General features: G+C 41.4%; 1 protein-coding gene across 5 annotated transcripts in view; it reads left to right on the top strand.

Annotated features, from left to right (window-relative positions):
- Nucleotides 1-179: 179 nt before the first annotated feature.
- SEPTIN10 (septin 10) overlaps nt 180-13,392 on the top strand; it is a 30,902-nt gene continuing 17,689 nt past the window's right edge. Inside the window, exons 1-6 of one of the 5 annotated variants that reach the window (XM_087756661.1) lie at nt 271-350; nt 2,273-2,508; nt 2,598-2,819; nt 7,893-8,010; nt 8,689-8,884; nt 10,374-10,560. In XM_087756661.1, the coding sequence (XP_087612787.1) occupies nt 2,808-2,819; nt 7,893-8,010; nt 8,689-8,884; nt 10,374-10,560 (513 nt within the window). In that variant the 5' untranslated portion in view covers nt 271-350; nt 2,273-2,508; nt 2,598-2,807. Of the gene's footprint in view, nt 351-2,272; nt 2,509-2,597; nt 2,820-7,892; nt 8,011-8,688; nt 8,885-10,373; nt 10,561-13,392 lie in introns of all 5 variants that reach the window. The other 4 variants (XM_087756664.1, XM_087756660.1, XM_087756663.1 and 1 more) reach the window with 4 other exon arrangements.

Raw genomic sequence — 13,392 nt, 5'->3', positions numbered from 1 at the left:
CGGCATGCCCCGGCAATCACTGCCGCGGCCGCGCCACCCTCCGGCCGGGAGGGGCCCGGGCGGGCGGCCGCCCCGCGCCAGGAGCGCCCGCCTCGGCGGCAGCGGGGCGGCTACGGGCCCCCCCCGCTCCTCCTCCCCGCGCGGGGCCGCCGCCGCCCCGCCCGCCCGCGGCGCGGCCTCAGCCCGGCGGCGGGGACCGCCCCGTCACGGCTGCCGGAGGGTGCGCGCCCTCTCCCCTCGGCGGCAGCGCCGCCCGCGCCTTTCCCTCCCTCCCTCCCTCCCTCGCTCCCTCTCGCCTCCCCGCCCCGGCCGGCGGGGCGATGGACGCTCCCCGTGCCGGTCGGCAGCCGGTAAGTGCTCTCCGCGGTGCGGGAGCCGGGAGGGGTGGGCGGGAAGCTCCGCCGAGCGTTAACGGAGAGCCTCTGCCGCGGGGGGGGTGGGGTGGGGTGTCGGCGCGGCGCGGCTGAGGGGACGGGGTCGGCGGCGGCGGGAGGGGAGGAGGGCGGCGGTTACAGCCCGTGGGGAGGGGGACGCGCCGCCTGCACCGAGCCGCCCTTGGGCCGGGGGCCGCCCCTGGGCCTCCGCCGGAGCAGCCGGCGCCGGTGAAGGCTGCCGGAGTGCGGGGCTTCGGTTGGCGGCGAGATGAAGCCTGGGCGTGCCGGTCACTGCCCGGAGCTGCCAGGCTTTTAAAGAACTTGTTGTTAAAGGGTCTCGCTTTCAGGTGCCGCCCTTAGAGCTGCCATAGCGTATCGCGTATTTCAAGTAATAGGTTGTAGAGCTGAACCTGGGCTGTTGCAGAAATACTTTTCTTAGGCGTAATGGCAAAGCTGTCAGCTTTATGCTTTGAAGACGTTGAACCCATCCACGCGTTAGTGCTGGAGCATTAGCTCCCTTTGTGAGCATGGAGTAAAGCAATTCATTTATGAGTGTTCTGCCGCGTTTTACGCCTCAGCGATGCAAAGCACAGAAGGGTTCTAGAAACAACATGGAACGGGGGGAATTTGGGGAAAAATGCTCCAACCCTGGCTGCGTAGCTAGCTGCTTTTGCGTTTTCTGGTAGCGGGAAGGTAGGTGAAGTACCTGTCTGGTGATTCTGGGCTCGCTCCTGCTGCCCTGCCGTTACGCCTCGGTTACACCGGTGGAGCCGTGTGTGAAGCTGCCCCGTGAACTGAAAAAAATGGAAAACAACTGTTACTCTTTTGAAGTTTTCTTTTCTTGGAGCGATTGTCATCCGGGGCAGTGTCTTGCTCTGGTTCTCCATGGGACACCCGAGGGAGCGGCGTGGGAGCAGGAGCGTGAGAAGGAAGAGGGGCTGCTTTGGGTTCGGCTGCTGAAAGAGTTATTTGTTGGACCGTTGTCAGAGCCATCCTGGGGCCCGACCACGTCCAGGCCGAGTGAAAGGGCTCCATTGACGTTCCCCCGCTTGCTCACAACTGGGCTGTCGAGCGTAGCTTGCGTTCTGTCGGGGCTCCCGCCCAGAGCACTCCGTTTCACACATACTCTTTTTAAGGCCTGCATGAGTCCTTTGCAGTTGCAGTGCGACGTAGTGCAACGCGTTAACTTTATATAAGCTTTCTCTCTTCATACATAATATGTATATATAGCTAGGTGGAGAGTCAGTACTTGGCAGCCTGGCTCTCATGGGAGACTGGAAAAATGTGGAAAGAAAAGAACCTAAGTATGAGAAACAATACAAAATGATTTTGCTGACTGATGTTTGCCTGAAGAGCGTGGAGGGATGCAGTAAATAAGCACAAGTGCGTGAGAGCGGGATTGAGGGTCCGCTAAGCGGATGGATTTGGTAAGGGAAGAGAGAGAAGCGTGTACATGGAAAGCTTTACAGAGAATACTGTAAAAACAGAGGTATAACATAGTTCTGTAATGGAGAAGGGTGATTTTGTATAAGATTTATAAATGTAAGTTATGTAAGTGTAATGATGTAAAATATATTCATACTGACATCAAATAATATTTTCTAGTTTAACACATACTGCATAATGGTTAATGTGTTTCTTAATACCTTCTGGGAAAGATTTTGTTTTCAGTTGTTTTGCAAAAGAAATGTAAAGTCACTCTCAGAATGCAGCCTGACCTTCTTCTATAAATCTGTTTACAATCAGGCTGCACAAAGTCTGAGATGCAAGTATTTAGTACTTCTGATTTTTGAAAATTTGACTTCTGGGAAAGTTCTGGCAGCCATTGCCCCCATACAGCAGTGTACAGTGCTCGTCACTGATTAATGAAAAAGGAAGAAAAAAAATCCTTGTTGCAGTGAAAGAGAGCTGATAGCAGCTGCCATTCTCCATCCAAGACCAGTATTGCTTTCTCATTCGGACGAGGAACATCAACAGCAAGGGGCTGATGTGGTCAAGGGTGAAGAAGACTGACTTACTGCTCTTCAGGAAACACAGTGCTAAAGCCGCAACAGGCACAGCTGAGCCAGCACAGCCAAAGAGCTACAAATCTTCCAGAAGTGACTGCAGTTGTGATATCAGTACCGATACCAGCGTGAGTATTTTTCCGTGTCAAGGTCATCTCGGAGCACGGTGCCAGATTTCAGTTTCTTTCTTTGTTTTTCCTTCCTTGAAAACACACAGGTCAAGAGAGGCCTTTCTGCGTGGACCATAAAACTGAACGCTTTCTCCTTCTGCGTGGCAGTAGCGGATCAGTGCCATCTGAACCAGCACTGTCGTCGTCATCCTTCTCCTGGCCGTAGGAGTACCAGCTGTGAGGAACTGGTTTCTTTTCTGTCGTCAAGTCTTGATTCCCCGCCTGTTGCCTCTTGTCGCACCTGTCCGTAGGCAACAATGGAGGAACAGGTACTACATGTGCTAGATTTTCAAGTTACCGGAACGCCTGTTGGTGAAGAGAGGCCGTAGTGGCATTTACAAATGAATACGCTGCTGTCTGTGAAATCACCTCATTACAACTGGAAAACTAGTGAAGTGTCTCTGCTTGTTTGTTTGTTCCTAAATACCTCAAAATACGGTCCAGAAGTTGTCTTCAGTAGTAGCCTGCACATCATGCTCCTGTTATCTATTGAAAAGGCTGTCACTTCTTCCTCTGCCTGTCCTGGGTGATTTCAGGGCATTCAAGAAGATTCTGTCCTGCCTCAAGTTTCTTCAGACAGAAACATAGGGCAAAAATGTAACTTTTTTTTTTCTTTTTTTTAAGTTTCCTTCCAAGGTCTCTCCATATATGCGTGTATGAAGGAAATCTTGTGGCGACATACGGTTTAAGGCAACTTCAGCTGTCTTATGTGTTGAAGTGGGCTAGAAAAGGAAAATAGTTGGTGCACCAGAATGCCACGTAAGAAGTCATTTGAAAGAGATGAGGGAAGAATCTTGGGCTTCTGACATTTGGACCAATCCCTAAAAGCTGTCTACTGTTTCTGTCAGACTGAATAAATTACCTGATAACTGTGAGTGAAATTGTCAAATGAGTTGTCATTGAATCATCTTTTGGCCAATACTTTTTTTTACCTACACAGCTTTTTGGAGGAATGTTTTGTTCCATACTTGACTCCTGTGTGTTGCTTTTTATTTTATAGAATACACTGATGTATTAATTCAATGTAATTTTAATGTATCTCCTTTCTTACTCTGCATCTTCATGGTCTTTTCTTTCTTTGTATTTTTTCTGCCTCATCCTCCCGTATTTTCTATTCTCTTCTGTGTTATTTTGCCAAGGTTTCCTTTCTCTTCCCTGTACTCATCCCATCTGTTCTGTCTCTCTCTCACGCATGTATGAACATCAAGAGATGTCAATGGTATGCATGCCTACACCACAAGTCTACATTTTAGATTTTGACTGCCCAAAAATGGAGAGTATTTTTCTACTTGCTTCCAAAATCTGTTTAGTTTCCTACTTACCACATGTGTTATGAGGCACAGCAACATAGATATTTACTGGATTAAATGTAACTTTGGTTATTAGGAAAGTAATTGACTGTAAGAGAGCAATGCAATTTGCTATTGGAAGATTAAAATAGATTTTCTAGTTTAATGAATGTCCACGCCTGTTCCTCGGGGCTGTCTGAAAGAGTCATGTTTGGAGTGTCCATGGGCACCTTAACATGTTGTCGTCCACCCTCGTGGCAGATGCCCAGGCATCCTTCCGACGGCCTCTGCGCTGCCTGCATCGCCGCCTGGGCCTGGCAGGACCCTCACCTCCTGCCTAAGCACATGAGCATTCATTACTTTTTTCTGCAAGCTTTGGAGGGCAAATTTCAGTCACCTCTACAAGCCAAGTGGCAAGCTGGTTATTGGCCTGGACTGCAAGTCTGGCTCTGCAGGAGGCTTATGCAGGGACATGCATGTAGTCTGACACCCAGCTTTTGCTGTGGAATGGCCTAGTGTTGTGCAGTTTTAGCCTGAAATAGGTGGCAAATTTAAAAAATAATTTTTTTTAGTTTGTTTCTGGAAGAAAAAAAAAACTTTTTAATGTGACTTTTGTCTCAGGCAATGATTTTTCTCTGCACGCTATTTTTAATAGGCAAGAGGACTTTATATAAACCAATATAATTGATTAACTGAATTTGCAGAAATCCAGATGCAGTTCTGTGAAAGCTATGCTACCAACCCTTTAAAAAGGGGGGCAGGGAAGGCGTTGAGATGTGATTTGGACCATCTCAAGCGATCTATATCTGTACTATTTTGATGAGAGTGTGAATTCTGAGAAAGCAGCGAGAAACAGGAAGTGTTTACGGGAATATTACCGCTCTCGTAGCATTCAGATTACAGGCTTTGAGTTACTCACTGAATAAAGTTGGATGAGATGTTGTCTTCAAGCATAATTTGGCTGCTCCCTCCAACGGGTAGTAATTTGAAACACTGGCTAGTATAGTGACTTAATTGCTTTCAGCGTGATTTACATTTCTTAATTTTTGAGTTGTCACCGTTTTTCTAAACCGGTCATACGGTAATAACTTGTTTTTCAACTGGATGATGTATTATTTCTTTGAAAAGTAGTAAGAATGCAGGCATCACACGGTCAGTTTAGTGGATTTAATTTCTCTGCGTATTTGTTAGACCGTAGCAGAGTGAAGCTGTATGAGGTGCTGGCATTGAGGGAGAGACATGTGATGCCCTTGGAAAATTTCAGAAGGAAAAATGTAAGCTATTGCTTTTCTATTAAGGGAGTGCTTCAAGTGGTGTCAGATGGAACAGGTTCACAAAGTGATTTTTCTGTAAGGAAGGTGGAGGGAGGTGAGTCTCCAAATGAGAAGAGTAGCTCTCAGTCTTGTAATGTTTGTTGCATGGAGAACGGAGGTATAAACATGGGAGAACGTAAGCTTCTAAATCAGCGTGCCTGAGACCGTCTCAAGTTGAGTTGCACAATATTTCTTGAAAGTTTTGTGGTCTGAATTAAGAGCTTTTATTGCAGCGTTTTGGGTGAAGCCAATTCCTGAAGACAATTCCCGTTGTGTCTTAGGACAACTGTCTGAACAGTTTAATAGCAGTTGAACATCTCTTCCCCTGCCCAGGACAGTGCTGAAGAAAGCTGTGCATAAAACACAGTTTCTCTATTGAGGAACTTCTTCTAAGTACCAGGTTCTGTAATCTGTTTTTACAACTTACCAGGACTTTTCTGTCTTGTGTCAATTTTTTGTCTTGTGTCTGAAATGACATAGAACTTGCCGTGTACTTTTATATATTTACATTTCAGAAAAATGGTGTTAATTTTCACTCATAACTGCGTAGTGTCATTAAATTATCTTTTATGTACTGAAGAAAGATGAAATATGCTGTCTTAAAATAGCAGCAAATTTGAGATGTCTCAGAATATCGTGGCAATTGCATAAATACTTACTGCGGAAGTTGTTACTCTCTTTCGTGACTGCAATACATAGCCATAAGAAGCCTCCTTGGGAGAAACTTAGAAATATAAAAAAATTAACAATCTTGGAAGTCTGATATGAATTTTTAAGTCGTGATGTAGCCAGATGTCCGTTGAGTTACAAGCATAGCCTTAGCTTTCTAAGCAAAGCACAGAGAAGGCACCTTGTTTTGCCCATTTATTGTTTCTCATGGTCCTCTGTTTCACACAGAAATTTGGTCAAATTTTCAGTGATAAACAGCCAATATAACAGTGGAAGAACTAACTGTTGTTGATTTTCATTTCCAGAAAACAGTAAACTCTTGAGTTTAATTGCTAAATTGTAATTAATCTCTCCCTTCCTTTTGAAAATGAAGTTACGGAGTTCATGGCCATGAGGACTCCAGTTGTCTGTTTCTGCACTTAGCTTTGTACAGCAAATACACCTGTAATACCAGTTTCCTCAACTCAACGCTTTTTAATCCTGACATAGTCTCTTGTGGATGACGTGGTGGTTACTGTAATGACCTCTGGAAATGCTCAGTGAGGTTGTGGGTATGGGTGGTTTGTCCACTGAAATCCGAGTGGACTGGAAGGAAATAAAGTTCATTCTGCTAGGGTTTTTTGTTGGAGAGTAAGAAATGGCTGTGCAGGGATTTTGAGGGTAGCCCAGCACAGTTTGGATTTAGGCTGGTGACATGAAGATGAAAAGCTTCCCTTCTACGGTTATGCGGAGCCTCTTGCGCTGGGTTTTGGTGTGGAGGCTTAATGGTTTGTTTTAGAGGAACTGTCTTATATTGGGGGCGATAGAGGTGGTTTGCATATCAGACTGTGTAACTATAGTTGTGCTGCCACTCTCAGATACACTTGCCTTTAAATGGACAGGATACTGACAGTTTTCAGTGTTTCTCAGCCCTTTCTAATAGTAATGTCCATATGGTAGAATACCTTGAGAAGTTTCTTTTTCAGACATGCTTTGAATGAATTTTTTTTTTTTTTTTAAATAGCCCTAAGATGTCATATTTTATCTTTAAATTGTTCACTTTGCTTACACATTTTTCCTCATTATGTTAGTCTAAAATGGAGTTATCTGATTATAATAGCCTAAAATAAGAGTTAGTGCAGTCTGTAGTCCCACACAAGAAGTCCTGTGCAAAGCAAGAAGAGGATGAGTATTTGCTGTGAGGAATGTCCCTATCCTTTTAGCTACAAGAATTCTGAAACTTGCTATGCATACCTGTTACAAAAGGTGGTGCTTTTATGGGCTTGTAAGTGTTAAATAAAAAATTTCCTACTGGTAGCTATATACATGTTCCTAGGAACCACTAATGGCACGTGGATTGGAAACATAAGAGAAAGAATAGCATGGACCTGTCACTGTTTACACTTTTTGATATGGAGTGTTTGTTTAAAAATACAGTTCATTTGTATGAACCAGGATATTTCCTTTTAATCTTACGCATTTTTAGTATGCTCATTGCCTTGATGTCATGACGCTAGATTGCTAGCTGACGTTTGAAAAGGAATGTGCACCTTTAGACATTTCTAATAATACATAATATATTATCTCTTAGATTTCTGGTGTGTGGATAATGTATTATTTTCCTTAAATAACAATTTCAATTCCAGCTACTCAGAAGGAATTCTGATTGGTAACATACACCTTCCCGTGATTATGGTCTCTATTTTGAATTCTGCCTGTTAAAGTGGTTTTAAATTTTTTTTTCTTCATTTCTAAGAGCAAGCCAACTGTGATCTATTTTCCGTCTACAGTTTTCAGCTTACATTTTCAGTTGGACTTGTCTGCTTTATTTTGTCCATGTTTCATGCTTTGTTTTTTTTTTTTTTCCAAAATGTGGACTTCACTTTAAGCCTGCAAATAGTTCTGTAAAGTAAATTAGAATGTTTTCTCAAATCATGGAATAAAGTTGATTTGACAGATCTTTTTTCAGACTTTTGCTTTTCTTGGTTTCATGTAAATCATAAGGAATGAGTTCTAGCTTACTAGTAGAGTTCCTTTGTTGCTATTGGTAATTGCTTTGCAACTAACATATTTTAAAATGATTTTTCTGTAGCAAAATGATGGCTATCGAACCTTATCCTTGTCCGGGCATGTTGGTTTTGGTAGTTTACCTGATCAACTGGTTAAAAAATCCATCAAGCAGGGCTTCTGCTTCAACATTCTTTGCATTGGTGAGTAGTATCTGGGTGGTTTAAGGCTTTAGTACTATAGCCCTCCTTAGGAATTGACTGAAATTTAAATCCAGTTGCAATGTTAAACTCTAATGTTAAGCATGAACTATTATTCCACCCCTTCCCCCAGCTTTGCGTATTTGTATCTATCCTTTGTTTTTATATTTAGCATTTTCATAAACAATACAAAGGCCAAAAATGTTGAAAATGGATGGCATGCATTTATTGATTTATGAGAAGCTTCTTGGATTCTTCTGAGATCAAAAAATCCTAAAATTCCAAGGTGGTGCTACTGAAATATTTCTATACTTATGAAATGTTTGCTCTCGTACTTTAGCCTTATTGAAAGCCCTGTGTTGAACCCCATGGTTTCACAGCTAGTGACTTAGCGTTTTAAATCTCTAGGGAATTAGTTCGCACTTCTAAAGAAACCAAAGTGTCAAGAGACTGTTCTGCTTATTACTCATTAGTAGGTAACTTTCTTTTCAGCTGTAGGATGAAAAAAAAATAACTAAAAGGTATCTAGTGCTCATTATGAAACAGGAATGCAGGCAACCAACTGAGACATCAGTTGACAAGTTTTTGTATAAATTTGTTGCTGTGGTAACGCTTTCTATGCTTAGCAGGTATTTATTTGATGTGCAAAATGTCTTCCCCAACCCTTCTGTTTAACTTCAGGGGAAACTGGAAGTGGGAAATCAACCTTGATAAACAGTTTGTTTAACACCAGTTTTGATGACTCTGTGTCAACGCATTTTCTGCCAAATGTACGACTTAGAGCCCAGACATATGAACTCCGGGAAAATAATGTTCTTTTGAAGCTGACCGTTGTAAATACAGTGGGATTTGGTGACCAGATAAACAAAGAAGATAGGTAAGTGCCCTCTTGTTGCTACGTATGCAGAAGTTTTCATCTTCAATTGCAAGTTGATACTTCTTTGGGCTTTGTAGTAAATATTTGTTGTAATACGTTCCAAATGTTTGGTTAACTGTTTTCTCTGTGTACCAAAGTAAAGGTGTTTTTCTTCTTGAAACTGACTTGAGAAATCGGATGAACTCTACTTCTTTCTTTATGATGTAATCTTTTGTAAATGTATGTAAATAAAATGTGCAGTAGTGACTAGAGTTTCTTTTGGGGTGGAGGAGAGCAGGGAGAAGGTCAACAGGAAACTTTTAAAACAACCAAACAGGTTATAAGGTACTGTAGATTATATAATTAGATCTATAGGGTTTTTAACAATTTATTGGAACATATTGAAGACCTTAAAGTGGAAGGAACATCACGTGGATTACTGAAGGCCTTTGGTTTTTATGTTGGACAGCTTAATCAGAAGTAGAGCTCCCACACTAGTGTCTTTCAGAACTTTTTTTGAGTCTCTCCTTTTAGGAATTGAAGATTTTAAAACATTGAACTGTCTCTCAGCAGATTTTGTTTCTTTCACCTTAATTGTAAAGAATTTTAGCAATCCTTTGTGCTATATGAGTGCCTAAATGGTGACAATTATAAATGAAGGTGAGAGTCACATTAAGATTATCATGAGAGCTATGGCTTATGATATGACTGGAAAATAGCTACTGCTAGTGGCTTGGTTAAATGAGATGCAAGTAGATGTTAGTACAGATATTAGAGGTTTTAATGTGTGGTATAGGAGCTGCCTTTTAGTCCTTTTAATTTTGTGTGTAACAACTACTTCTGAATTTTGATAGCATTCGATCTGGTTTATAAACTTTGTGTAGCAGCAGAAATGTAAGGGCACACTGCTTGTACATCTAGCAAGACTTTCTTTTAGAAAGCAGATTACAATCCGGTTTTAAGTAGGATAAAGTATACTTAAACTGTACGTATTGCAAATCAGATATACATTCTTCTCTTACATTCCTCCTTTTCAATTTTTGTCTATTGTTTAAGAGCTCTCTCATGTACAGTACTCCATCTTCAGAAGATAAAGGAGGTCGTATTTCTTGGTACTGGTAATTGCATGTTCTTTCTTTTCTTGTATCTAAAGTTTCTTGTATCTTCTTTGTATGTAAGAGTTCTGCAGTTGCACAGCTTGATTGCAAAAATTTATGAAACATGACTTGAGAAGATTGGTTATAATCATAACTGACTTTATGTAGCTTTTTTCCCTAATAGTAGCTAGGAAATGTTTTATCTGTATTAGGTGCACAATTCTTTTTTGAGTAGCCTTTCAGAAATTAAGTTTGCTCTGTATCTTTATTTTTCTGCTGTACTGGGTCAATACTTGAGCAGCCTTTTGACATGTAAAGCAAATTCCACAAAACAATACAAGAGGAATTCCTTTCTTAGTCTGGCTCTGTTCAGGAGTAGCTAATCTCTGGTTGTTAAATTTTATTTCTTACAGCTATCAGCCAATAGTGGATTATATAGATGCACAATTTGAAGCCTATCTCCAGGAAGAACTGAAAATTAAACGTTCTTTATTTAGCTACCATGATACTCGCATCCATGCCTGCGTCTATTTCATTTCACCTACAGGCCATTCCCTAAAAACCCTAGATTTGTTAACCATGAAAAGCCTAGACAGCAAGGTAAGACTTTGAAACAGAGTTCTAAGTATCTGTCTTCTTTTCTGAAGCATCTTGCAGCTTTTAGATGTTCTACCACCTGTCAGTTCTATATCCGTGTGTTTGGTTTTGGGATGCTTTTTGGTACTGGTATACCTCAAGTTCAGAATAAATTGGTTCCACAAGTAGCTTGCAGTTCATCATCTGTTTATTTACAAATCAAAAGGAGAGAGAGAGACAACCAGCAAGTTGAAAAAAGAAGCACAATGAGGTTTAAAAAAAAAAGAAAAAAAAATTAGAACCACACCAACTTTAACAAACCGTTAACATGTTATTGTGATTGGATAGGGTACCCTCCGTGGGTGCTGTAATACTTCTAATTAAGCTCATTTCTAATTCACTGTGGAGTTTTGGGACTGCTGGGAAGTTGGCATATAAAAAAGCTTTGCAGTGCTGTGAAGATCTTTGTTATAGATAACTGAACAGGCAAGTGCCATGAACAGAACACCCTGCCAGCATGGCTTTTTCTAAGATAGGCTGCATTAGTGTTTTAAACTTCACATCTTGATTTGTTTTGAAAGCTTTAAAATAGCAGTTTCTAGTGCGATTACTTGCACTTTCTAAATTCCTAACTTTATTCCTGTAATGGGGTTGTGTGAACTGGATGCAGCTAAATGTTTAACCCATTTTAAGAAACCTTACATCATTTGGGTTTAATTTTTTGAAATTTTGAGAAATTTGAAAACTTGACTGCATCTGCTGTTCCCCTAGCCCTTTCCTTTGTGCTTTACTAGAGTTTCTCCTGCTAAATTTTTTCTGCATTTTCTTGTTCGTGAGATTTTTTTCTTCAAGATAACAAGGATCAAATCAGCTGTCTATTCCACATTTGTGGTTGATGAGAACATTTGGTATTTTTATGGTTTTGTTTGTGGATGTATTTTGCATTTTGAACTTTCTCAATAGCACAGAGCAAGTGGGGGGGGAGGTATCATGGGATAAATGTAGGGGAGAGCAGGGTCACTTCTTTCTGCTATGGTGTTGGTTTATGCCAGATTAAAATGTTTGTGAAACTACTCTGTAATACACACTGGTAGATGAAGAGCCTTGATACTAGAAAATGGGACAGTTTCATGGAGCATATTGTTCTACTCTGCGTTTTGAAGTTGGAGGTTGTGTTAAACCACCAAAAATACTTGGTTTCTAGGTTGTGCCCCCTTCTTACTGAACTCCCTTTGAAACACTGTTTCTTCCAAAAGAAAAGGAAATAGATCCATGAGTCCCAGCATCCTGAGAAAATATTTTTCCATTAGGATAAAACGAAAGTAATTCTGCTTTGGGGGATTTTAACTTCTAGCCGCCTGCTCTAAATATTTTTGATTCTGCTTTGGCTCAGAGAGAACATGAATGGCATGTAATTTTGTTGTTTTATCCCTTTGCAATGGATTCTGCTTTCTGCTCTTACTACAGAAATATATGTATACACCAAAAAAACCTATATACTTTAACTGTAGTTTGGTTTCCATCTCATTGTGGAAAACGTTTGTGATGCTTTTAGTACTGCATTCTCCTAGTGGCAATTCAGAACTCGGGATTTCCCAGGATCTGGAAGTTCCTGGGCGCATTTGCCGAGTACAGGAGAAGGTAAAGAGAAGGTGGTACAGCAACATGCATACATCGAGTGTATAAATCTATGTCAAAAGTTGTCTGCAATTTCTTCCTAAATCCACCACAGTGTACACTGTTACGCTTTTGTTATGGTCCGCTTGGTACAAAACAAGACCAGATTACGCAGCTCAGAGGTAAAGAGGGTTCTTATAGAATCATAGAATCGTTAAGGTTGGAAAGGACCTCTGAGATCACCGAGTCCAACCTGTTAACCTGACTGCCTGGTCCACCTCTAAACCATGTCCCTAAGCACCACGTCCACGCGTTTTCTGAATACTTCCAGGGACCGTGATTGCACCACTTCCCTGGGCAGGCTGTTCCAATGCCTAACCACTCTCCATGAAGGAATTTTTCCTAATATCTAATCTAAATCTCCCCTGGCACAACTTGAGCCCGTTTCCTCTTGTCCTGAATTGTCTTGGAATAGGATAGGGTCATCCTATACTCTGTTATCCTGGGAGAAAAAACCAGACCTATCTGTGGGCAATTAATTTTTCTCTATTGCATATAAGTTGGATGACTAGCTAAGAATTTGGCATCTAGCTTTTAGACATTGGAAAGTCCTGTAGTTTTGCTTAGGACTGCATCACTACAGACCCGCCAGGTTTCATTCACAGATTAAGAGAATCTTCTTCTGCATGCTTTCTTCCTGGGAATGAGTGATTATTCAACTAATGCATCTGCATTTTTAAGTCTTTCTTGCAGAATTGCATACAGGTTACTGTTAAGAAATGACATGAGTATACCTTGCGGGGTTTGAGTTTGGGTTGTTTGTTTTTTTTTTCTTTGAAAAAAATCTTTGGAAATTTTTGTATTGATTCATAGAGATGCATTTAAATCAGCCTGCAAGATACCAACCAGTAATAATTTCAAGTATATGTATTTTTTTTTCCTTCCCTGTAGCATAAAGGGGCAACAGATGCTTTGACATTAATGTAACGTGTTACGTGAAAATCTTAGTTTAGAGTAGTAGTATGTTTTCTAATGGGGGGGAAGGGAAAGTGACACTTTGCATTTCAGGCAGAAGGATGATCAGCCTCTGAATTTGGTGCTAGCAAACAGAAGTAATATGCATGGATAAAGTTTATCCTGCTGACTTTATATGGTCATTCTGCATTGCTATTGAATGAGGCAGCCTCAGCTGCTTCTTCCCATTGTGCATGCTTAAGTGTTTCAGGCAGCCAGTTCCTT

This window comes from Nipponia nippon, unplaced genomic scaffold (assembly GCF_047370975.1).
Source record: "Nipponia nippon isolate SJK-2023a ecotype South Korea unplaced genomic scaffold, ASM4737097v1 scaffold_2, whole genome shotgun sequence".
Taxonomy (NCBI): Eukaryota; Metazoa; Chordata; class Aves; order Pelecaniformes; family Threskiornithidae; genus Nipponia; species Nipponia nippon.
Note: the sequence above shows the minus strand (reverse complement) of the source record. Positions and strands in the feature narration are given on the sequence as shown.